The sequence below is a fragment of the Drosophila gunungcola genome, chromosome 3R (genome assembly GCF_025200985.1).
Source record: "Drosophila gunungcola strain Sukarami chromosome 3R, Dgunungcola_SK_2, whole genome shotgun sequence".
NCBI lineage: Eukaryota > Metazoa > Arthropoda > Insecta > Diptera > Drosophilidae > Drosophila > Drosophila gunungcola.
Window position 1 is genome coordinate 14,144,512 of NC_069139.1, and position 24,192 is coordinate 14,168,703.

At 42.1% G+C, this 24,192-nt stretch overlaps 2 protein-coding genes and 1 non-coding gene across 9 annotated transcripts; 1 reads left to right on the top strand and 2 right to left on the bottom strand.

The window, feature by feature from the left end:
* Positions 1-616: 616 nt before the first annotated feature.
* Positions 617-2,852, bottom strand: LOC128256611 (phenylalanine--tRNA ligase beta subunit). The gene is made up of 5 exons (XM_052987099.1): positions 2,674-2,852; positions 2,538-2,593; positions 2,316-2,473; positions 913-2,258; positions 617-854 (listed from the first exon to the last, which is right to left on the bottom strand). The coding sequence occupies exons 1-5, from the start codon at positions 2,729-2,731 to the stop codon at positions 703-705; spliced, it is 1,770 nt and encodes a 589-aa protein (XP_052843059.1). The 5' UTR covers positions 2,732-2,852; the 3' UTR covers positions 617-702.
* A 280-nt stretch (positions 2,853-3,132) lies between these two features.
* Positions 3,133-22,894, bottom strand: LOC128256548 (myosin heavy chain 95F). 7 transcript variants are annotated; one of them, XM_052987023.1, is made up of 18 exons: positions 22,512-22,894; positions 9,716-9,910; positions 8,874-8,947; positions 8,683-8,812; positions 8,459-8,620; positions 8,094-8,356; positions 7,628-8,034; positions 6,822-7,566; positions 6,328-6,760; positions 6,017-6,258; positions 5,741-5,961; positions 5,452-5,682; positions 5,000-5,044; positions 4,784-4,828; positions 4,399-4,519; positions 4,091-4,208; positions 3,923-4,024; positions 3,133-3,859 (listed from the first exon to the last, which is right to left on the bottom strand). In XM_052987023.1, exons 2-18 carry the CDS (start codon positions 9,900-9,902, stop codon positions 3,579-3,581), a joined length of 3,807 nt encoding a protein of 1,268 aa, XP_052842983.1. In that variant the 5' UTR covers positions 9,903-9,910; positions 22,512-22,894; the 3' UTR covers positions 3,133-3,578. The 7 variants fall into 7 exon arrangements, with proteins under 7 accessions (XP_052842983.1, XP_052842975.1, XP_052842947.1 ...); XM_052987015.1 differs by lacking the exon at positions 22,512-22,894 and adding an exon at positions 14,066-14,773; XM_052986987.1 differs by lacking the exon at positions 22,512-22,894 and adding an exon at positions 10,045-10,181.
* Trnal-uaa (transfer RNA leucine (anticodon UAA)) lies at positions 16,237-16,320 on the top strand. The gene has a single exon. It is a non-coding gene; the product is annotated as a tRNA-Leu (tRNA).
* Positions 22,895-24,192: the final 1,298 nt, after the last annotated feature.

The window sequence follows — 24,192 nt, forward strand, 5'->3', positions numbered from 1 at the left end:
ACATCCACACACATCTACACCTACACCTACACCTACATATATGCCCGACAGGACCTTTATTCGAAAAACAAACGTTTTTGTTGACAAACAAAAAATACACAACCGAATAGCTGAGGACACAGCCGTTATGAGATGATGCATCCTTGATTGAGAAACCGTAAACAAAACGATGAAAAGAATAAACAAAAAGCATACTGAATAAATGTAGAATTTTTTTCAAGCGAAAGAAATTAAATTCACATAGATTTATTAATTTAAAAATTAATATAAATATACTTCAAATATGAAAAGTATGAAAAAAAAAATACAAAACAGAAAAACAAAAACTACATATATTAAATACACACATACTATATGAGTATACTACGGATTATTATTACTCTTATAATTATTATTATTGTATTGAAGGAAAAATATAAAAAAGAACATTAAACAGCATAAATAAAAAATTAAAAAAAAAAAAAAATTACCTGAGTAATATTAATATGTTTGGGAAGGTACAATTTTATAATTTATGTGTTTGGTTAACTTTTTTAGAAAACGATACCAAATCGATACAACATTTTAACTTAAAGAGCATACCTTTGCCGAGGAACCAAGTAAAATTGCGAAAACGTTAAAGATTTTTATTTATTTAATTTGTGATAATTTATTTGTGACCCTTTGGAAAATGTTAAACATTTTGTTGATCGATTAAATCTGTCAGACGAAGGGCTCAATGGTGAACTCTACCACCGAACAGGGCGTGGTTAGTTCGAAGGCTTGCAGCACTGTTGGATGCAGGACTCCAATCTTGCCAATGACCACGTTGTCGTACATGACATTAGCGCAGCGGCCAGGGAAATAGCTGGGGTCTGAAAGGGGAAAAACACACTGAAAACTTGCAATCACACAAACTTTCAAATATCTCACCCTCTGCTGCTTGGAGGTAATATCCCTTGGTCAAGTTCGCCGTCTTCCAGGGCACGGAGAGCAGTTGCATCACGCGATCCAGCAGGCCATGGACCACCTCGAAGCCAGCGGTCTTGTTGCAGTTGACGGCACACACCCTGCGCTCATTGCGTGCCCCAACTTCCGTGTTCTCGTCCGCCACCACCACGTCGCTGATCTCGAACAGCTTCAGCGGCAGCGGCATCTTCCGATTGGCCACCAGAGTCTTGAGAAGACCGGGCAACAAGGTCGTACGCACTACCTGGAACTCCAAGGTCTTGGGATTGCCAATATGCACGGCTGGCAGGGCTTCAATGCTCTTGTTGAGCTTGCGTCCGATGTCATCACGCGAGCAGAGCGTGAAGGTCAACGCCTCGGTGAAGCCTGCCTGGGCCACCTGTTCGCGCAGCTGTTCGGTCAGCTTGTTGAGCGGAAATTGTTTGGCTATCTGCATGAAGGCAGGCAGGGACTTCTTTATGTTGTTATAACCATAGGCAATGGCCACGTCCTCGTAGATGTCACAGGCGTGGATAACGTCGTGCCGCGTGGGTGGAATCTTCACTACCAGCGAGTCGCCATCGACCTTCGCCTCCAGATACATGCGGGTCAGCATGTCGGCCAGCTTCTCCGCGGGCTCCTCGATGCCAATGTAGGCATTGGCGCGCTTCACCGAGATCCGCTCCTCGCGCACCTCCAGCTCCGGATAGGAGAGTACGCTGCCATCGGGCTGGACCACATCGCACGGCTCCACGGTGAACTTCTGGGCGCAGTGCTCGGAGAACAGGCACACAATGGTGTCCAGCACCACCTTGGCCTTTGTTCTATCCGTGGCCGTGCACTCGATGAACACGTTCTTGGTCTTCAGCGAGATCTTGGAATGGTCGCCGTTGATAATGGGCGGCAGCGACAGTACCTTTCGGTTGGCATCGTAGATCACCGGATAAACCGGGGAGTCCCGAATGATGGGTAAGTATTGCTTCAGCTGGGCATGCGTGGCATAGAAGTCCATCAGCTGGCTGCCAGTCATCTCCTTTGCTTGGTTAAGCGGCTTGAACTTGATCTGCTCCGGCGCCAGAGCCTCGTAGCTGAAGGGTCCTTGGATGGTGTCCAGGTCGTGGGTGCCGATGGCCACCAGGGTGCGCTTGCGGCAGATGTTCTGGTGCAACTTGTCCTGCAGATCGATGAAGCTGTTGTAGGAGGCCTGCGTAAAGGTCACGTTACGGAGCACTGCGGCCACCGCATAGGGACGAATCTTGGCCGTTGAAGGGTCAATCTTTAGGACCTGCCTTTTGGCTGGCTCCACAAACTGGAACTTCGGGGGTTTCACCCTGATAAGAATTAGTTTTAGAGATCTCTTTAGAAAAAGTAAGATGTGAGCAACTTACTTTCCCTGGAACACCAGCAGACCCGTGACCAGACCCTCCAGACAGAGCAGATCGTACCGGTTGGCTGGTATGTCTATTCTGTAGATGATCTCCTCGCTGGCATTTGCAGCCGCTGCCACATCGCCCTGCTCTTTGGTCAGCATCTGCTTCTCCGTGGTCTGTGCGGATTATTGAATTGCATATTCAATTTGTTTATAGCCTGGTTTAATAGGGTGCACTTACCACTTCATCCAGCTCAAGCCCAAAGGCAAAGCACAAGTCCTGGAACTCATCATCGGCTGCGGAAAAGGGGTAAACATTAGAGCAATCCACATCCACTCTACGAAAACGTGATTACACGTGGTCTTTTTAAACTTACTGTAGGTCTTGCCGAGCGCCTCGAAGAGCAGATCCCTTTTAACTCCAATGGTAGGCATGCTGACTGGTTCAAAAATTAATCCCGCAGGGCTTTTAACTCAGACTTATTAAATATTATTATTATTATCAGAAAAATCGGCTTATTTTAATTGCGATTAGGGATGTGAAAAATATATCAATATATCGATATATTTTGAATAAAAATAAATATTTATATCGTGATATTTTATTCACATGATATATCGAATATCACTGCCGCGTGCGGTTTATTTTAGTCGAAAAACAATTGAAGGCGGTGTTGCCAGACTGCGCGGGACGGCGGCTATAAAAGAACACTGCTTGCACTGCTTTACAAAAAATTCAAAATAACAGATACCGTTACCTAAAAAACGCAACGATTTTCGACCAAAATGATGTTGATAAATAGATATAAAAACTTAGTTTTGTCAAAACCAAAAACTCTTTTATGTACTTCAAATATTTATTTTTAAAATACTGTAAAATATATATTCAATTATGTAAATACATCGCAGTGAACTAAATACACAATTTAAATAGTACTTCGTTAAATACTAAATACAACTTGCCGTTTCCTTTTACATCAAAAGATTCACTTAATCAAAATATATATATTTTGTATAGCTTATTGTATAAGGCCCCCACAACAGTCCGGGTCCACAAAATGAGCGGGTAAAGAGAATTGGGATCAAAAACAAAATTCAAAATGAGGACATTTATAATAATATATTTCGTTATATTTACTAAAAATGTTTTGATGGACGTGGTCGCTTTCAGTAAAATTTGACTGGCAAAAACCTATTTTTGAATTTCGTTAGCCACTAATTTTGACCTTTTGACCACCGAAACGGCAATGTTTGATTTATGCAGTGCCTGTTTGTTAGGCGTCTACTGTTGTTTCTGCATTGCTGCTGCAGCTGGCCCGTTTGGCTTCGCTCCCAGATTCTTGTAGGCCTTGCCCCCGTTGCGCTCCCACTCGCGGTTGAACTCGTGCTCCAGGATCTCGGCGCCGCGCTTGCGCGTCAGACCCGTCTCCTCCAGGCTCAGTTCGCACATCTGCATGTCGTCCGTGCCAGCCACGAGAAGAATGGGCGGCTTGTCGGCATGCAGTTCCATCTGGCGAGCGATCCACTGGCCATCAAAGTGGGCATACCACAGGCCTCGCTTGGCTGTTAACGATTAATCGTATTATTTTGTTTGTTTAATTAAATTTCAAGGAGAAGGACACTCACTGTTATCCGGCGCATTGGCTCGCATGAAGGGAATCCGGAAGTAGCGATGCTGGGCCGTCACAATCTCCTGGATTGGCTGGACAAGAGGAGGCTGTTTAAAGGCTGAAATGGGGATTATTAACTATATATTTGAGAATATAAATTTGGGACATGGCTAGCCTCACTAACCAGCTTCCATTACGCTGCGTGGGGCACGCTCGTTCTCATCCATAGTGGTACGCTTGCGGTTCTTTGCCTTCCAGGCGTGGTACACCTTCAAGCGGCGATGGAACTCCTGGCGGCATGCCTGTGAATAATCCCAAGGGTTTAGTATAACAATAGATATAAAAGACTTTTTTTTATTTTAGTATTTGTGTAATTGTCAAACAGAACCCAATTTGCTCTACAAAAAATGTAAATGCTGTTATGTAAATGTTATTAAATTGGCCAAAAGAGGTGCGAGTTTAAATAACATCCAAATAAATCCACCAACTCACCTCCAGCAGCTCGATATCACAGGAAGTGTTGATAGCATCACGCAGCTCTGAGTACTTCCACTTGGACAAGTCGTACTTCTGCTTGCCCAGGGCCTGTTGTTGGGCTCGAACATTCTCCGATCTGCCACAGGGAGGGGAATATCAATTAGTACTTGTATCAAAATAAGCAAAGTAACAGCGCAAGCAAACAAAGTGAGTCATTGATGGCATTAAATGTTCATGGTGACAGGATACAAAGATATTGAAAGTCAAAAACTAAAAGCCAATGGGAGTTTTCTAGTAGTAGTATATTACAGATGCTTTGGATTAGTGGGCATGAGTTCTTTACTTTAGGTGTTAGTAATTCAGTTAGTATGAAATGATTTCAAAACCAGCACCAACTCACTTATTCAAGTACCGCGAAGCAATGTTTGACACAACTTGTGAAAAACTTTTTCAAAAATATACAGATAGTAAAAGAAGTTAAAGTAGTAAAGAATTGTTTGTTGTTTTTTTTTTTTTGTTGTGAGTCATTGTCCAATTAGTGTTTTGGGAAAGCAAGAAAAGATTGACAAAATTTACAAGAGTTGGAGACATAGGTAATTCATAAAGCGTGCTATACCTGATCAGTTTGTTGGAACCCATGGGAGACGCGTCATTGACACCACTGTGTTGTTGGATTGGATTGTGTGTTGGGTGGTGGTGGATTGTTGTGGATAGTGTGGAGTAGATTCCGTGTAGGGGGAAAGGAAAAATTCGGTGAGTTTCATTAAATATATAACGACTTAATAACTATTTAAGGCCATTTATAAATATATGTACAATATATAATTTATAAAATATACAGACATTTTTGATAGTCCCCTTAATAATCTATCAGAATGTAATACAATGAAAAAACTTGTTTTTATCAGCTAAATTGCAAAACATTTTAAATATTTACTTTGCAGGATTTACATTCTTTAGAAGAAAAAAATATATATATCCCGTACCCATCCCCTATTACAATCTCAGAAAACAAAGTATTTTAGGTCACGTAACATTTCGTTTCGCATGGACAAAATGTTCACATACTTGCGGATAACTGGTGGACTATCCTCCACCTGGCCATTGGACTCGTTGGCCAAGCGCAGGGCCAACTCGTGATCGCGGCGTTCCTGTTCGAGCTGCTGTCGGTACTTGGCATCGTCCTTGGCCTCCTTCTCCAGCTGCTCCTGCAGGGCCAAGGCGGCACGGCGATCCTCCTCCTCCTGGCGTAGGCGTTGGACCTCGGCAGCCTTGCGGCGTGTTTCGATCTCAGCTTTGCTGGTAATTGAATTAGAGGTTATCTACCAGGTAAAATCTCTGGCAAACTTCTACTCACAGTCGCTTGTTTTCGACCTCCTCGCGCTGACGCAGCTCCTCCGCCTCCTTGGCAGCCCGCTCGGCCTCCAGGGCCTCTTGAATCTTGCGTAGACGCTCCTGCTCCTCGGCCTGCTGTTGCTCCTTGAGCTTCGTGTTCAGATCTACGGTGAGCTTGTTCATATTGGCCATGACCACGGTGTACATAGAGTCCATTTCGCGTTGAGTGATGCGTGGATTCAGCTGTGAGGGATTGAGGATCAGTACGCAATTAAAGCTGACATTTAACAAGCCTCACCTTGATCTTCATGATGGCATCATCGATCTGCCTGTAGATATCGTTCACTCCACTGACGATCTCATCGCGTCCCATTTTCAGGCCGCTGGCAATTTCGAGTGTCTTGAGCGTATTCATCCGGATCTTGTTGATCTTGCCGATGCCCTGGTAGCGCGGGCGATGCTGTTTGCGGGCCAGAAAACCGCGTGCAATGCGCTGGGCCACCAGGACACACTTGTTGCGGTAGATGATTCGATTACGCACTAAGGTGGAGAAATGGTAAACATTTAAAAGCTAATAATAAATAATTTATTTAAAATATAAAAACTCACGCTTGATGACGCAGAGGGCTCCCAGTGCGGACTTGACCCAACGCGATCGAATAAGCCACTTCTTGACCTTGGCCACAATGGCCAACATGTTCTCCGGATCGGAGCGCATGATGCGGTCAAACTCGACGAACTTGCCCGGCCGGAAGAAGACCTTGGTGATGCCGAACTTGAAGTCCTTGGCGCTCAGGTTGAGCGACTGGAACATGGCTTCGCAAAAGGTGCGAGCCGGCAGTGAAACCAGTTCCGGCGGCAGCACCGACTTGTACATGCTGTACAGATCCGCGAAGAGGACACGCGATGGATAGCCGTGCTCCATGAGCTCCAGCACCGAAATGGTGCCCGAACACTTTAGCTGGGCCAGCGCCAGGCTGCCCTCAAACTGTCGATCGATCATCTTGCTGTTGGGCTTGATGCAGCGGATGAAGTTGGTGCCCTGAAAGCAAACGAACATTAGTTGCTGGTTACTGCCTCGAAAAATTTCACTCAAGACTCACATTCTGCTCCAGTTTCTCCATCAGCTCGCCTAGCTGCGTCTTAAACTTGGAGCCCACAGATATAAAGTTCAGCTTGCCGCGAATGGATGCGCTGCTGCCCGAGGGGAATAGGGTCTGCAGCAGGGGATTTTCGCACTCCTGGACCAAACCCTCCAGCGAGGCGTGCAGGGCGTCGTTGTTCTTCTCGATGAACTGCTCCGTGTTGTAGCACACGGCTCCGGCAAAATGACGCACCAGGAAGCCCTCCTCATCCCGCAGAGTGCGGTGGGCCTTGAGTCTTGATGATCTGGGAAGACCCAGGCGATAGTGGTTCGACCACGACTTGTGCACCTCGGCGGTGAAGTGCGAGTACGAGGGCTTCGGCAGTTTGGACTCTTCGTCGAGCAGCGTAAAGATGCCATTCGACTTGGCTTCGATCAGCTCGATGATGTCCTGGTTGTCGGTAAACGTGATCTCCGGCACATTAAGACCCTCCCGTTTGTAAAGCTCCTGCTCATTCTTCAGTATATTATCGTTGAAGAACTTCTGCAGCTTTTCATTGCAATAGTTTATGCAAAACTGCTCGAAGGAGTTCACAGTGAAGTACTCAAAGCCGGCGATGTCGAGTACGCCGATGTAGAAGTTTGAGGCCTGGAAGGGAATGCTCTGGTTGATCAGGCCCACAATGCGGTCGAAGAGGCGACTGTAGATGGCCTTGGCCAAGGCATCCCGGGCATTGCTCGCCTCGTAGATCTTCAGAGGAACCCTGCAAGTAGGATTGGTTGTTATTAAAAGATAGCCATAGTTTTTTAGGCTCAATCCCTTACATGATAACCGTGCCCTTGAAACCACCTCCTTTGCTCTGCATCACACGCGACACCAGAGCCGTGCGCAGCTCCGTTTGATCCACGCCCAGCAGTCCGCTGGTGATGGTCAGCGACTGCTCCGAGGACTCGGACACCTGGCAGCCACCGCGCACATCGTCGGGAATCTCCTCGAAAGCAATGTTGCCCAGGTGGAGCACAGCTGCCACCAGCGAATAGATGCCCAGCTTCTCCGCATCCGACAGACCCAGACGACCCAAAGCCTTGTCCAGGTTGTGGAAGTGCTGGTAATCATCGATTATCGGATCCTTGAGCGGTCCCTTCTGCTGGTGATTCTTGGACTTCTGAGAGCCCGGTATTAGCTGCTCCGTCTTGGCGTTGGCAAAGTACTGAGTGCAGCCGGAGAGATACTGCCGAGGGAGATTTAACCATGAAATGGATATTGATTTAAGGACATTTCTATGCTTACCCTATAGTCATCTGGTTTGCCCAAATTCAGTTTATCGCGTAGCTGCTGGGGTGCTCCTGCCAGGAGCATGTAAAACACATGGTAGTTCCGCTCCTCGGCGCTCTGCGTGCAGATGCGACTCTTCTCCAGCAGGTAGTGCGATATATAACCACCGACCACCTGGCACTTGGCATCGTAGTGCACCTCGATGAACTTGCCGAACCGCGAAGAGTTGTTGTTTCGAGTGGTCTTCGCGTTGCCAAAGGCCTCCAGCACGGGATTGGCTATGGGATGATATTAGAATTTCATCAGTAAGCGGCATTAAAGTTAATTTATCTTAAGGTTAAGGTTATATAAACAAAGGAAGTTGTTCATATGAAACTTACCATCCAATATCTTGGTCTCTATGGGACCGGCACTGTCGTGCGAGTAGCACAGGTATTTGAGCAGGTATTTGGTGGACTCCGTCTTGCCGGCACCCGACTCTCCAGACACGATGATCGATTGCGACAACTTGTAGACCCTCATATCCCGTATGGCTTTGTCCGCTGTTAGTTCATAATTAAACTAGTTATACCCTTGTAGATTTACGAAGATTAATCAAACTTACCAACGGCAAAGACATGAGGAGGCAGTTCACCCAAAGAACGGCCATTGTACTTCTTAATGGTATCGGGTGCATAGAGCTCCTTGATCTCACGATACGGATTCACGGCGATTAATATATTGGCCACATATGTCTTCAAAAAAAAAGTGCTTAACTTAGTCCCATTTGCGTTGGCTCTTATTTAAAGTACTCACGTAGATCTTGTCTTTGTAGTAACGTGTTTTCAAATTGTCCAGAAATGTGGCCTCGTTAAGCAGCATGAGTTCACCTGGAACATAAAATCATCTGGGTTAGTAAAACGCCTGAAATTATACGGGTTTTATGGCCCAAACCCTCCGACCACTTTCTCCCGTCCGTCTGAAGGGGTCGGGGGTCAGGTAAGCAAGCATAGCTAACGATTTTCACCAGCCAGGGCTAAGAGGAAAGGGGTTGAGAAATGTAGCATTTCGCCAGATCTGTCACATTACTCCATATGTGGGTTTCTCACTCGCTCAATTTGAGCCTAATGCACTGAAAAATGTTGCTCTAAATTCCTAGTATCGTTTACGTCAAAGCGATCTTATCTTCAGCAGCATATATGGGTTTTTATTGTCGAAATGGATTCAAGATCACGAACGTTTTATATCTTTATCTTTACCCTACTGAACTCTTAGTGTTGTTTAGCTTTCTTGACATAATTAAAAGTTTAAACCTTTTAAAACGCTTTTATACAAGTATGTGGAACAATTTAAAATATATTTGCACTAATAACCTTCCACTTCGGGAAATCTTTGTCTGTGAAGATAATTCGAATAAATGCTGACTCATGCATCTAAAGTGATAAATATTAGTTTGGGTTCTGGTAAGCTTCGTTTTGCCAAGTTTAAGTTCAAGGAATTTTTAATTACACTTTCAAGATCAACAACACTTAATTTTGGGTGTTCTTTCATTTTCTTGTTATATAATACAACCGGCACAATAATGTTCGAAAACGGAAGCTTGCTCTTATCTCTTTCATTTCGTTGGAACTTTGGTATCCTCAGAATAAAGTACTCACAGTTGTCATCGTGATCCTGGGGTCCATCGCACGAGGAGTGGATGTCGTCAAAGTGGCACGTGCGCTTTGGATACTTCCGGTCGGTGGGCGTAACCTCGAACTCCTTGGTGCCGATCTCCGTGATCCGGCCCTGTATATAGCCCTCGGCGGCATCTCGCACCCACACCAGTTGGGTGTCCTCCAACATTTTGCGCACTGTAAAGGGCAAGGTGAGAAACACCAAATTAGAGCGATATTAAATACGTTCAAGTTAGTTTAGCTTTACATTTATTATGTCAGGTAAGAGTGTATGGCCGCGGGGCAATATCAACGGCAAAAATCTTATCTACCTTGAACTACTAACACTGAGAGAAGCGAGAACGGAGTACCGAGAACCGAGGACCCGACCAGGAACGCTCCTCGCCGTTTGAGTGTGGAAAGACAAGTGAGTGGAGCGATCGGTTGGAATGGGCTCTGTGGCTCTCGCAGAGTCATTATGGGTTACCGGTGCCGGTGTTTTTTTTTCCATTTTACCTGTGAGTCGCTCTCCCTCCGGACTCTCCCTCTCCGTGGAACTAGTAGCACTTTCCTCTCTCTGGAGCTGGTGCCCATTGTTCTCTAACTGCTGTCGCTGTGGCAGTTTCTGTTTTTCGTCTGTCTCTGCTTCTTTCGCCTTTCGTTTATGTCTATTCGCTGGTTACCTTTCTTGGTCATGCACTGCCTTCTGACTCATGGGCGTAGTGTGTGTAGAGCAGTTGATAAGCCCACAGCTACAATCGCGGTCAACATTACAATATCTTCTACCCCTTTGTCGTAGCATTTTATGTAACATTTGTGGCTAAGTTGCTAGATAAAATATAATGCCTAGTTTTAGATAACCTAGTGACGGATAGATTTAATATTGGTTGGGGAGCTCAAATATTTGTTGCGTGTGATTTTTATCTTTTCTGTAAATATTAATAATTCTTTGGGGTTTCAAACGTTGTCATCTAAGATATCTTTAGAGTGTAATAAGTGCTGGAGTATTCCCTGAATTAGCCAATAGTTTTATTTATTTAAAAAATAAATATTTAATTATTTAAAACATAAAATACATTAAATTCAAAATATGTTTTCTTTGAATTTATTCTAAATTGGTAAATGATATGCTGCTGTATCCATCTCCTCGTATGTAGGTGTACGGCCTTGTTATGTGATTTGCCAAACACCTAGCATCATTCGGATATATAGGTATGTAGAAAACCGCAAGCTCTTATTTACAGCAAGCTCTGAAGCTACATATATCTCGATTCCTCAACACCTTCCCCGCCTGACATCTGATTTCGGAAAGCGAGACAGTGACGTTGGAATTATTGTTTTAGCGAACGCGTCAAGGTGAAATCCATTTATTCCAGCTCTGGCTAGGTTAATGGTGCCCGCTCTTTTCCCCGCAGTGCATCCAGATTTATACGAATACATATTCGTAGTATTTGAGTGTTAGTGCGACAAAATGCTCTCGAATTTTAGGGGAACTGTGTGGGGGAACAATGGTTTTGCTGTTGGGTCTCAGTTCGTCCACCCCCCCTATCCCGCATTCATCAAGATAAATTTTGCGCAAAGTGCTAAATTATTAAATGATTGTTAAGCCTTATTTTGTTTCGTCAAATGAGTCAGTTTGGCCTGTGTGACTTTGCTTTGACGGATGAGAACCAAACAAAAAAGATAGAGAGAAACACAAACGACTTTAATGCTGGGGATGCTGAGATACTGGTTTTGGTGAGTGGGTGTCTCTCAATAGATCTGCAGTTATGGATGTCATTTAGAAAACGTTTAGCGATGACAGATGTGTACAAAACAGCGGTCCAAGTTGTTTTTGTTTGAAAAACACTCTTCTTGTGTTTATTTATCTTTTCCTTTCACCAATTAACCACTCTTGACATTAAATTTTACGTTTATTTCCTGATATTCATTCGTTATCGATTTGAAAGATAACGCAAACGAAAGCTAAACAAACACCTTTTAAAAGCCATGTATATAGTAAAAGGGCTGATGTAGGGTGCTTTCCTAATAAACAAACTTAAATATATTTTATTTTCTAAACAAACCAATTTTTATCCAAAAAGAATTCTTTCTTTTGAATTTCTTCAAAAAATCATATGACAACTTTCCTTATGTGTTGACTCATAATGTAGTTTAATTTAAATTCTAATCTAAATTAACGAATTCGGGCCACGACAGACACTGCATTAAGAACAAAGTTAAGTCTTATCGATCCAGTAATATTGTATGCAGCTAACAAAATGAGTCACGCTCATCTCATGCTGATATTGAAGTGTTGTGAACAATTTACGGCTGCAATGTATCCATCATAATTAGCCCAGTTTGTGGAAAGAAAGCGGAGCTTAACCCCGGCCATATGGTTGAAATCGCTTTATAATGTGCCCAGGCAAATTAACAACAATTACTCAGACAATTTAACATAATCTTGATTATGCAGAGAGCAAAGAAATAATGATTGGCAAGACGATAGAGGGGGTTCTTCCATATGCAAGACAGCCACAATCACGGCCACGTTGTCGACTTCTCCTGGGACTTCAGTCTTCGCTTTTCAGTCTTCTGCTTTCGCATATGTCTGGGCCACTTGAATCTGCTGCCAGCATGAGATGGCGGCATAAATTACAAATTGTGCAAAAAACAAGCACATACAGAGCATGCAAAAAAAAAAGAAGTGTTGCCTAGGAACCGAGAGCTGGAGGTATAAAAAAGAAGCCAGCGTTTGATGGCCGTTTATGGGGGGCAGAAGAACTGGCCCAGCTGCATTCTTGTCGACGGCCAGGCATGGAAATGCAAGCCGCAAGTCTCCCAGATTCTCACTCATTTTTTTTTTTTGCTCTCAACGCGACACTAGGAAAAATGTGTTTTCCGGTTTTTAAATAAGATTTCGAGGGACTATCATTAACGAATAAATGCCTAATTGCATAGTTATGGTTACATTTGAACAAAATGCTCTTTAAGTCTTCAAAAATTAAATCCAAGTTAAAACTTTATGTCAGAAAACGTGATTTACCAATGCGTTTGTAACTTTTTAAGTAATATATAATTTAATTATAATGTATACAATATTTCAGCTTGATGTTTGGTTTTGTTAGTATCATATATCAACAAAAAGGTGGTAGACGCAAATTAATTTAACCAAAATGAATAATTTTTTGAAATGGTAGCAGTTTAAGTGTTGGTTTAAAAATAATTTTTCGAGTGATACGAGGCAACCAAGTGTGGAAGCAGCAAATGACTTGGAGGCGAAGGAAATGCTTCAAGGCGACATTGACAATGGGCAAGAGCTGAAGCGAAGGTGTGGAAAATCAAGAACACACAGTGACTGTGGCCTCCAAAAGTCAGGGGAGTGAAGTGGCAAAGGCATAGGCAAAGGTAAAGGCAATGGGTATCCAAGGAACCGCCAAGTCATGTTCAAGAAGCTTATGAAATGTGAAGCCGGACCGAACCTTTTGTGCTCCGTAAATGATGAAGTGCAGCCTGAAAGAACCTTTCGAATGGGCAGGGCAACACCTGCTGCAGCTAACAGGCTTATTTAGTTTTGGCTAGGGTCCACCGTGCGTATACGTAATCCGAGCACATGCAATGACCCCACGACCCGCGACCCAAGCCCTAAACCATGTCCGAATAGCAATTAGCCAGAAGCTAAGTCCGCAAAGCAGACGCCTCTGCGTGATTTTTTTGTAAGGAATGGAGTAGACAATGTTTACTTTTCGATAGAGTGGGTGCTGTTGGGTGTGATATCACCGTTTACTCTGTTTACAGTCTCCCTCTCTTTAACCAAAAAAAAAAAAAAAAACATTGTTGCGTGCCAACGTTTTATTATTGTAATGTTGTCTGCTTTTGGAAAACATGCGCACAGTTTTCCTGTTTGTTTTCATTAATATGTGGTAGGCATTCGTCATTGTCTATTTTAGAATTAATCAGAAGTTGCAAAGTAGCAAGTCAATGAACTGGAAACGCAAATTCTTCGTTCTTAAAACTGTTTTTGACCGATATGCAGGTTTCGTTATCGATGCTTAACCTCTCGTTCGAGTTGTGACTGATATCAGTATAGAAGTTTAATCTTCGGTAGTAATAGCATAATTTACATGAGACATGTTAAAAGACACAAGGCAAAACTTATTCGCGTTTTGCAAATTAATTTAAATTACAATCATCAGATTACACTTAATTCATTTTAATTGCGCTTCTCACATGATCGTTAATTATTACGACACCCAATTAATCTCAAATCTAGATCAAAAAATTAAGTGCTAAACCAAAAGCTATTGGCAACTCTTAATAATGTCTGGCGATAAGAATGCCCGACAATTAAGCCAAGTTAATTGAACTTACCCGTGCTGGCCGAGTGCACCGCATTGTTATTGGCATAGAAATCCATTTTGGGGTGCCCAATAGGTTAATTGCAGTGCAATGCACTGGAGCGAAGACTTTGGCACTGTGACACTCGAGAAAAGGGAGGAGTACGAATAAGGGTGTCGGGTGAGTCACCAAGGGGGTTGACTGTATGTGAAACCGTTCGGGATGCGACTAGTTGTTGTTGTTGACTACCACAAATGCTGCAGGCAGTGACAATTGATTTTCACTTTGGCGCTTTTCACTATCGATTAAACACTTTCCACTGGCTGGCACCTTTGGCCCATCCGCTGGATTACCCAAGAGATGCAGCTTTTCACTTTTAATTGCAATTTCTCATTTAGTTTGTGGCCAGGCCAATTGCTAAATTTATGGCAATTTCTGACCTACATTGAGAGGTAAATACAATACGAGATCGAAAGCAGATGCGTGCATAGATAAATGGTAGACATGTATATCTAGGAAATCAGTTGCGATGCTGAACTTTTGACTCCAAATGCATCGCTCGATATATCTGTTGTTGTTGCTGTTTACGATGATGATGTTTTCACAGCTGCTGTTGCCGTGCAGTTTTCACCCAGTAACCGAGTTCTACAGTTTCGGGCAACCGCCCCGAAAAAATACGATTGGGAATTATAACGGGGCGACACGTGGCGTGACGACTGCATCAAACTCGCGACATGCACTGCGGATTGCCGGATTCTGGGCAGGATGCCCCTCTGCGAAACTCGGGGTTGCTGCCCATCGTGTCTCCGCATTATCGTATACGGTATTCGGCTTCGTTAACTGCGCCGAATCCGCAATTACCGATGTCGGAGAGTGGGTGGCACAGTAATAATTCCAGCTGCGTGCCAGGCGCATTTTTTTTCAAAATGTTTTATTTGTTTGTGCCCCAATTCGGGAGCGGGACCAAACAATGGCACCCGTGGCACTTGCCTCAAGTGCGACGGAGTCATCGGAGCCGGAGCCCGGCTGATGGTGAACCAGGAAGGCTTGCGGCGTTGCAGCGGCGTGAATAACAACTTCCGGAATTGTTTACACGCACAGCTGGGCTCATGTACGTAGTACTAGCTACGTAAGTTGACCAATTTATAAATCGAACCGGGTTCTATAATCATAAACCATTAATTAATGAACCCACCAAACAAATTCAGTTTTTAAAGTGACAAATAGTTATATATAAAACATATTAATTAAAACATAATTCCAAAGTTGATTTTAGTTGTTAGTATCTCACTGTGAGCACTTAGTGCTATATAAGTGAGCTTAAATGTACGAATAACTGGTATAAGTTTGTATGTAATTATTTATTCCATATTCTTTAGCCATCCCGCGGTGCTTGTGTTTCACTCCAATTGGCAAATTGAGTTATTCATACACCATTGACGCAACAGCTGCTTGACGGGCATTCAACAAGGGGTGTTATACCACAATGGGGTGCATGGGTTAGGGGTTACCTCTAAAGCTTCTGGGGCTCCGGTAAACAAAGCGATTAAGATGGGGACAACCAACCAGCAGCGGATAAGAGATTCGGTTCCGTTCAGATGCATCTGATAAGCGGCAGCACAAAAGCTTTCGCAGGAGCTTTCTAAAAACCGACGGAGAGAGCAGTTCGCTGGGCTGTGACTGACAGGCATTTGCGTACCTAAAAAATAAACAGGGGTTGCGGTCGGGGGAGGAACTCGCGGCCTTTGTATGCCTATCTGCTGTACTGAAATCGCTTGATCAATACTACCAAACGAAACAAAACAAAGCGAAATAAACGAAATAAAAGGGAAATTGGCGATTACGCCATCTCAGTCTTTGCACGAGTGCAGCAAAGCATTCTATAAATAAACTTATAAATGTTTTGGGCGTAGCACTTTCCCTCTAGAAATCTAAAAGTCCCGGGTTCGAGTTCAATTTAAGGATAATACAAATTTTGTTTTATTTTTTCATTATACCAAAGATTAGTGCAAAAAACTATAATTAAGTAGTTTAATCCCTTATAACCTCTACTACGACAAATAAGGTATCTTTTCGTTATTCAAACAATGAGATACAATACAGAACGAGGAGAAAAACACCCCCAGACAATCGAAAAAGGCACTGGCAATGGCAGCCAGGCAGCCGTTCGCTTTTATAGCTCGTTTGTCGTGACGCTCAACGCAGTCAGGTTGGCCGAGCGGTCTAAGGCGCCAGATTTAAGCTCTGGTTCTCGAGAGAGAGCGTGGGTTCGAACCCCACACCTGACAAAAGTTGTTGTTCTTTTTTGTTTCTCTTTTATTTATTTAATAATTATTTACATACATCCCTTACCCAAATCTACCTAGCTGTAACCTTGTATGTACTTGGTTTTACAAGATAATGTAAGTAATCTCCAAAGGGTTCTAAATGGAAGTAAGTTTTCTTGCTAAAATATTACTCTACTCCAATTAAACTAAAAAATGGGTCTCTGATATGAACCTAATGTGATTTTAAGCTGTTTGTGATAAGAAAAGTGTTGTAAGTGGTGTGAAATAATGAATTCTTTTCAAATTTTATTTATGGATGGAAATTTCTATCAATAAATTTATTTATATGTGTGATTTTGAAAAAGCTAGCAATTTAAACTCGTGAGCTGCAGAACTTTAGAATATGGTTATTGAAGTCAAATTTCAAACCATACGAATTGTTGTTTAATATTTTAAAAAGTAAAAGACACTACACTATGCTACCCGTAAATAAATATTAAACAATGTAACAGTTCCAGTGAAATGGGGTTCTAAAAAAAGCGTGTAATTCTGTGTCATTGAAAACTGCTCTACCGTTGCAAGTGACGAGGTTCAGCTTCCGGTTTGGCCCAAAGAGCTGCAGGGCGATGTCCAAAACCAAAACCAAAAACAAACACAATAAATGACCGTTGTTGCTGTTGCCTTCGCTGAATAATTAATAAACATGTTGTTCGTTATGAGCCTATTGTTTTGGCATGCGCTTTGTTATTCATTCTGTTGCATTGCGCAATGCTCTTTGGAAATGGGAAAATGAAAAAAACAGTTAAAGAAATATTAAGGGCAAACGGTTGACCATAAGGGGTTTACCTATCGGGCTTAAATTGGAATAGGTAATAATTAATGGAACCAACGCATTTTAAGCGGCTTTGTGTATTTGATTTGACTCGCGGGCAAACTTTGAGTGATGTGAGAAGATGATCTCTCGAAAGAAACTTTGCCTTTTTTAAATCAATTGAATTTGGGTGGGGAAATTTGTAAGAAAAATGATAAATAATTGAAGGAAACTGAAGCATAGCTGTGGCAATTAACTCTGATGAGAAGATTGGATTTTGTTACACAATATGATTTATTTTTATTAATTTTATCCACATCAGTTTATGGATTTTTCCCCCTTTGGTATACAAAATTGATTTCCTATACTTTGAGAAATGATTTTGTTATATAACTCATTGACATATCTTCTGGTTAACTCCACTTAATGACCTATTTATTTTGTGGGTCTTTGGGATAGCATATTTGCGCCACTTCCCTGAATAAACATAACCCGAGGCAAAGAAAAAGGGGAAAACGAGAAGACGAAAATGTATTGCAAGCGAAACAATTGCCATTATTTCATAACGAAAACCCAGCTCGTGTGCCATTCTACCACTGTGGAAAACCGAAACATTTCAAATTGCTTGTGGCTCACACAAAGGCAAATTAAAACAAAGTCGGAACGAGACAGCGAGCAACGAAAATTGTGTAATAATTGCGACACTTTCCTGGGTTACAACCCATGAAGAACTGGAGGCAATTTGAGGCCAAATGCGCTGAGAAAGAAGCTCAGCTCGAACCGTTAGCGAATCGTTTGTGCGGGGAGCATTTCATCGGAATCCAATGAGCATTGTTGGCCAGATTGGCATTGTTTGGACCGTGCTAACCAGCGAGAACAGCTCACAGCTCTCCTATGATCCCGAAACCAGTTGCGTTCTCCATTCCGGTCAGTTCCTTGACCATGTTCCGATATCAATATCAAGTTCAACCAGTCAAGACGGGGCTCACGTGATCCAGGAGCAGGGAAACGAGTCCGCGAAGATGGAGGGACGCACTAACGGTGCGACAGGTTCGCACAGCGATATTGCACCGCGGGGGCCACAAAACCTCACAATACACTGAGCCAAATGTTTTAATACTTACAAATAAATATTATCTCAATTCTAAGTAGTTGATAATATAAAATATACTTTACCCTAAATCAATAAGTTGTATACATTCTTGTTATTCCAACTATTTTCAAGTGAAGTGAAATATTCCTGACACGCCGATGATATAACTTTCCCATATCTATGTACTGTATTCATTTGAGCCACGATCTGCTAAATTTACAGTTAGAAAACATTTGTCTCTCACATTTTTACAAAAAATTGTTTAAATACAATAACCTTCGAAACGGGGAAATAATGTTACAGAACAAATCGATTGAAAATCAATAATATTATTCCTGACTGTAGCGGTTGCATGGATTTAAAAGCCATCGCTGGGCAACCAGTCGAACTCGTTTTGGCCGCAGATTTTGCAGCTGCCAGTGACCATTGGCCACCAAATGGGAGCAGAGTGATGAGTCACTCCTGCTAACTGGCCCAACTTGACCCATCCAAATAACCAAAGTGGGGAAAAGTGGTCTAAAAAAGTCGAAAAGTAATTACACTTGCAACAATAGAAGCTGCAGCTGTAAAATTTATGGCCCAAACGTCACAGGAACATGATTATGGTCCGCACACCAAAAGCGGGAACGGCTACGGGGCCAGAGTTCACTGTACCGTAAAGCGTTGGCAAGCAAAACGCTGAGCATGCGCAAAAGTCACAACCGAAACAAGTTTTCGTAGCGTTTTGTTGTTTAATCTTTTTCTGTTATTTTCTTTCTCTCTCTGTCATTGTTTTGATTTTAATTTTTTTTTAGTTTAGTTTTTTAGTTTATGTGAGGGGGCTGCCCCACAAATGCAGAGTCGAGTGCTTTTGGTTGCAGCGCGAGTTCAACGACTCGGGATCGAACAAAAAACACGAAGAAGAGGCGATTCAAGGCAAAGAAATGTCTGTCGATAGTTAAACGTCGCGCAAGTGGAACCAATTAATGCGGACCAGTCAAAAGCAATCCGAAAAAGCCGGAAAACTACCGACAATTGAAAAGCGTTTTTTGTGAGCCAAACGGCAATTAACGCTGCCCATTTCCTTCAATTCGGAGATGCAATTAAAATGCAAATGCTAACCGCCGACTATCCAGACCCAGACCTAGTCTCGGTTTTAGTCCCATTCCGAATCCGATTCCCATTGCCATTACCCAAGCCATTTCCAGACGTTGATGGATTTGTGTGACGGGGGCCCTTAACTCATTTTGCCCGACACATGTTCACAGATTTTCCATATGGCGGAAACCTGCAAGTCGTTACTTTGCACTTGGCGTACACACACAGTTGTAAACGGGGAAAGTTAAGGGGATCTTTGTTTATTTTGGGTCAACGTTTTGGGCTTTGTCTCCGGACCATGTTAGCCAGCCGTTGTTTTTATTTGGCGACTAGTGTGTGAGTTACCAAATGTGTGTTATCGTATCACATTTAATCTTATCTCCGTTCTCAGCACAATTAATTGTTTGACGGCCGCCAACAAAATTTCAGCAGAATTATAATTATTTTTGTCGCTTTCTTTGTAATGGGAACTACAATTTGTTAACCAAGCAACCAAAGTCTAAGAAAATATTAAATAATCACAACAAGTCGTGCCTCTTTCCCATCGAAAGTTTAAGCTATGCAAATCTATTTTCGTAAACGAATTTTTAATGGTTACAAATTTATAAATAGACTGGTAGTCATTAATCAAATAAAAGTAACAGTTATTGACAAATAAAAGGTTGGATACAAAGGCAGTGTCTCAAAATATTTTTGATTTTTGTTAGATTACTATTTGCTTAGGAGTCCAACTAATTATCCAGTGTCCCATATTTTTTTTAAAGAAAATAATCACTTTTTAAAGACAAGTTTGTTGATATCAACTTAAGTAGCTTCATATCATAAACCAGTCGCATTCCAAACCATAGACCCTTTTGCAATGAGCCAGCGATATAGTTTGAATCACCGTTGCTGTTTATGACATAGTCTTATCATATGTGCATATACATATATATATTTTTTAACAGGAAACAGAAACGATCCCTTCCTAGTGGTTATTAATCTAAAATGTTATAAGCACGTATTGCGTTAGGCAAATATAAAAAAATTAATACATAAAACAAAAGAAACATAAAATAACAATCAGCGAAGCCACGATAGGAGTAAAATACATCTCGAATTATGCTAATCGACTATCAAAACAAAAGCTGCAATTAAACCACACACTCGGCTGACTTTCACTGCGAATCTTCGAACAATCGTCGGCCGTTTCAGTGTTTCTCTTTTTGTATTATATGCAAATTGATCTAACGCATCTCGAGCCCAACTGTTGGCCACTCCGAAGTGGGTTTGCGTCCGACGCCTTTGTCCGTATATTTGCCTGTATATTTGGTTTCGCTATAAGCAGCTGTCGGCGGTGACAATGGACGGGCGGCCATCAGGAGATCAGGATCGTGATCCTGAACTCAGGATCCTGTCAGCTGTGTGGCGCGTGTTGAGCCTTATTCGCCCGATCGCCGAGGCGGTGGTCCCGCCGGGGAAAAGGGGGGGTTGAGTGACAGCTAGCACAGCAACAACAACAAGGCTACCTTTGGCGGACCGCGAAGGGTCTGGAATTATACGCCCAGCAAGTCGAAAAAAGCTCACCCTTGTTGGGGTAGGCATAGTGCTTAGGGGTATATTTTTATGTGCAATCATAAACAGATATGAACTTTTTTAATAACTTTAAATGTACATATATTTGAAAAATATGTGTAAGGGTTTTGTTAATTATAAATGCTTAAAATTTAACAAAATTTTCGTTATGCAATAAAAAGTTTTTAATGTTGAAAAAATATTTATTTATTTATTTATTATTTAAGAAAATAAAGTAAAGAAGGGTTCTCTCAACTTTGTAAATAAAAATCAAATACAAAAGAAAAATTTTGTATATTTTAAATGAATAGAAATATGTTAGAAATTTTATGAATTCCAGTTTTCCAAAAATGCTCAAAAACAGTGTTAAAGGTACATATATACATTTATTTTTAATTTGAGCACCCATATTAACATTTTTGTTCGCTTCTTTTAAAAAAAGGCACCTTTGTCCTCACCCTCGAGGTTGGCAAATACCCTCGCCACATGAAAGGGTATTGTCGAACCCGTTTAATTGGCTTTAAAGTGCTCAGAATAGGATGGGCACGTCTGCCAACATGGACACGCATGCGCAAAGGAGCGGCGTCGACGCCATGAGACCTTAACCCAACCCGTCATCCTCCTCCTTCTCCCTGCTTTTCCACATAAATAAACGAAATGTGCCTCGAATGGAGAATCAGACTGTCGATCGGGAAGAACGACGACACTTGTGTCCCTGGTCGGGGGCTCCAAGAAATGTTTGCTCATTTCCGCACTCAATTAAAATGGTCGGGACACAAATCTATCTGTGAGTTTGCTTTAAAAACTCAACAACAACATGAACCACGAAGGCGACGTTGACATGGGGCAGCATTTTGCCTGGCTCTGCCTATAAATAGAATCATTTCTCTGTTTTTCAGGGTATACATATATGTGTACATATGTGTGTACATATGGAATGGAACGGGTGTGGGTGCGGGCTGTGGTAGGAGGACAGCTGTGGGAATTGTAAGAATTGGTGGTGACATTTGCAGTTGCAACTGCGCTCTTCTTTTGTTTGATTCACGGTCAGGTTTGCCCTCGAGCCTCCTCTCCCTTTGAAAACAAATATTATTGTAAAGCGAACTATAATACAGAAATATAGTAGGACAGTTTATGGCCTAGAAACCCTAGACTCCAAATTACTGTCTAGTTGCATGTCCGAGAAACCCGTAACTTTTCAAGGCTATTGGAACCTAAACCTAACTAGTTGGTTTTATAACTTTCTAAAAACTAATTTATCAGCAAAAAAACGTAGCAAAATTTAAGTGGTTGTTATACAAATTAAAACTATATTCAATTATATACATATGTATGTAGATAACAAGATTAAACTCCGAGTTATCCAAAAGTATAATACAGAGTTTTAAAAAGCGAATGCTTTAAGCGTTTGTGACCATCCAAAATCACATTGCCCTTAGCTAGGGTATAATCACTTCCGTCTTTGGTAATCGATTGCTTAGTTCCACCACCGACGAATAGGTAATCGACTTTAATGGACAAGAATTTGCCAATGTCAGACGAGCAAGTGCAAGTCAACAAAAAAATATAGGGGGACACAAAATCCGCCTTTACAGGTGAGAGCACTCACAATCTAGCGTTCCAATGGGTTCCCCCCGTTTTCCCAAGCCCAATCCTCTGGAGATAGAGGCGACTTACCTGTGGACTTCTGCAGATCTCGGAGGGCGATTATAAATGGTTACTGAGGACTAGCTTTCCGGGGACGCGCACAGACATTGAGGAAGGAGCCACCCACTTGGAATCGATCTCCGCCGCGGCTTTTGGTCGGGCTTTCTCAAACAAACGTCTTGCGTGCAGCGCAGAATGTCCAGTAATTTAGAACTTAAAATTTAATTACCCCGCGCGACGCGAGACTCCCGAAAAAAATGTAAAAATCTGAAGTATTTCCAGCTGGGTGTTGTGTTTGCCCGAGTTTCAACTTCTCGGTTTTGAACTCAACACGACGATCGAGCGGCGACGAGAAGATCTCTGCGTTTTGGATCGCGAACCGTCGCGTTGGGAAATCGAGTCGAAATAAAACCGCCTTTCAACAAACAAACCACTTTTGTTTAATTTCAAAAGGCAACGTACGAGAGAGCGCAGAGAGAGCATCTATCGCGCGCGCAACAGCTGACCGATAGAGGTGCAAGAAATGGCGATATATCGATATAATCGCTGGCTTGAATTTTTGAAAACATCGATTTTCTTTTATAGCAATCGGTGTTTGAATATCTTCAACATTCAATTTAAAGTTGCCTATTATTTGTTTGGTTAAGTTAACCAGCAGTTTATCTTCAAATCAGAAAACTAAAGTTATTTTCGATTTTTACATAAAAATTCTGTAAAAATATTAATTTCCAACCAATTTTAATATTTATTTCCCTGAAGTTTTTTATAGCTTTGCAGTTACCAGCTCATATACTCGTGCTTCTAACTCTTAACCGCTTTGGACGACGATCAATCCCCAGCAGTAGTTTGTCCCTGGTTGGAATGACTTTGGGCTGTCTGATCCTACTGATAAATATATAATAATAATAATAAATACACTTATTAAATCGAAAAATTTGCATAGAATATTGAAACTCCGGACTTAAAATATTTGTATTGCAAATAATTATTGGAACAACAAACCTACATTGAAAGAGAGAAAATAGCTTGAGAAAATCAAATATCAAACTTAGAAAAGGGGTGCAGTTTTCGGTGCCTACTTTTGGGCCTTTAAGTATATCAGCCAAGCAGAAAATACGAAAAGACATACAAATTTGTGTTTTTTTTTTTAAGAGGCGACAGACTGGCAACAGTTAATTTCTACGTAAGTCACTGCAGCTATTAAAAATGCTACAGACTTTGTAATGATTATGTTTATTCTATACAGACTAAATATTAAACAGCCAACTATTTGTTGCAGTTAAATGATGTTGAGCAAGGTGGCTTGACACTCCCGGGAAAGGAACCATTTTAGTGTTCCACAGCCTGCACCCCAGAACTATAGAGCAGGAAAAATACTCTGCACATAGCGCCTGTCCTGTTCTAGTGGGTTCCAAAAGGGGTGGGTTACCCAAGGAAATAGTGAACTCATTAGCTAGTTTTCTGTCTATTACTAAAACAGTTACCACCACTTGGATCTATTCGGCGGACCAAATGTTCCGCAAACCCTGCACCCTGCAAGCTGATGCCCCATCTGAAGAATTTGATGAATTAAACTGACCGAAGAAAGAGATGAGGATGAAGGGGCCCTCTTGGTATCGTATGATTTTTCGCCTTTGATTTTGCCCACTCATAACGGGACTGCGCCACGCTTACTAATTGAGCTCAATTGAGAGAGTTATTATAGTCGTTG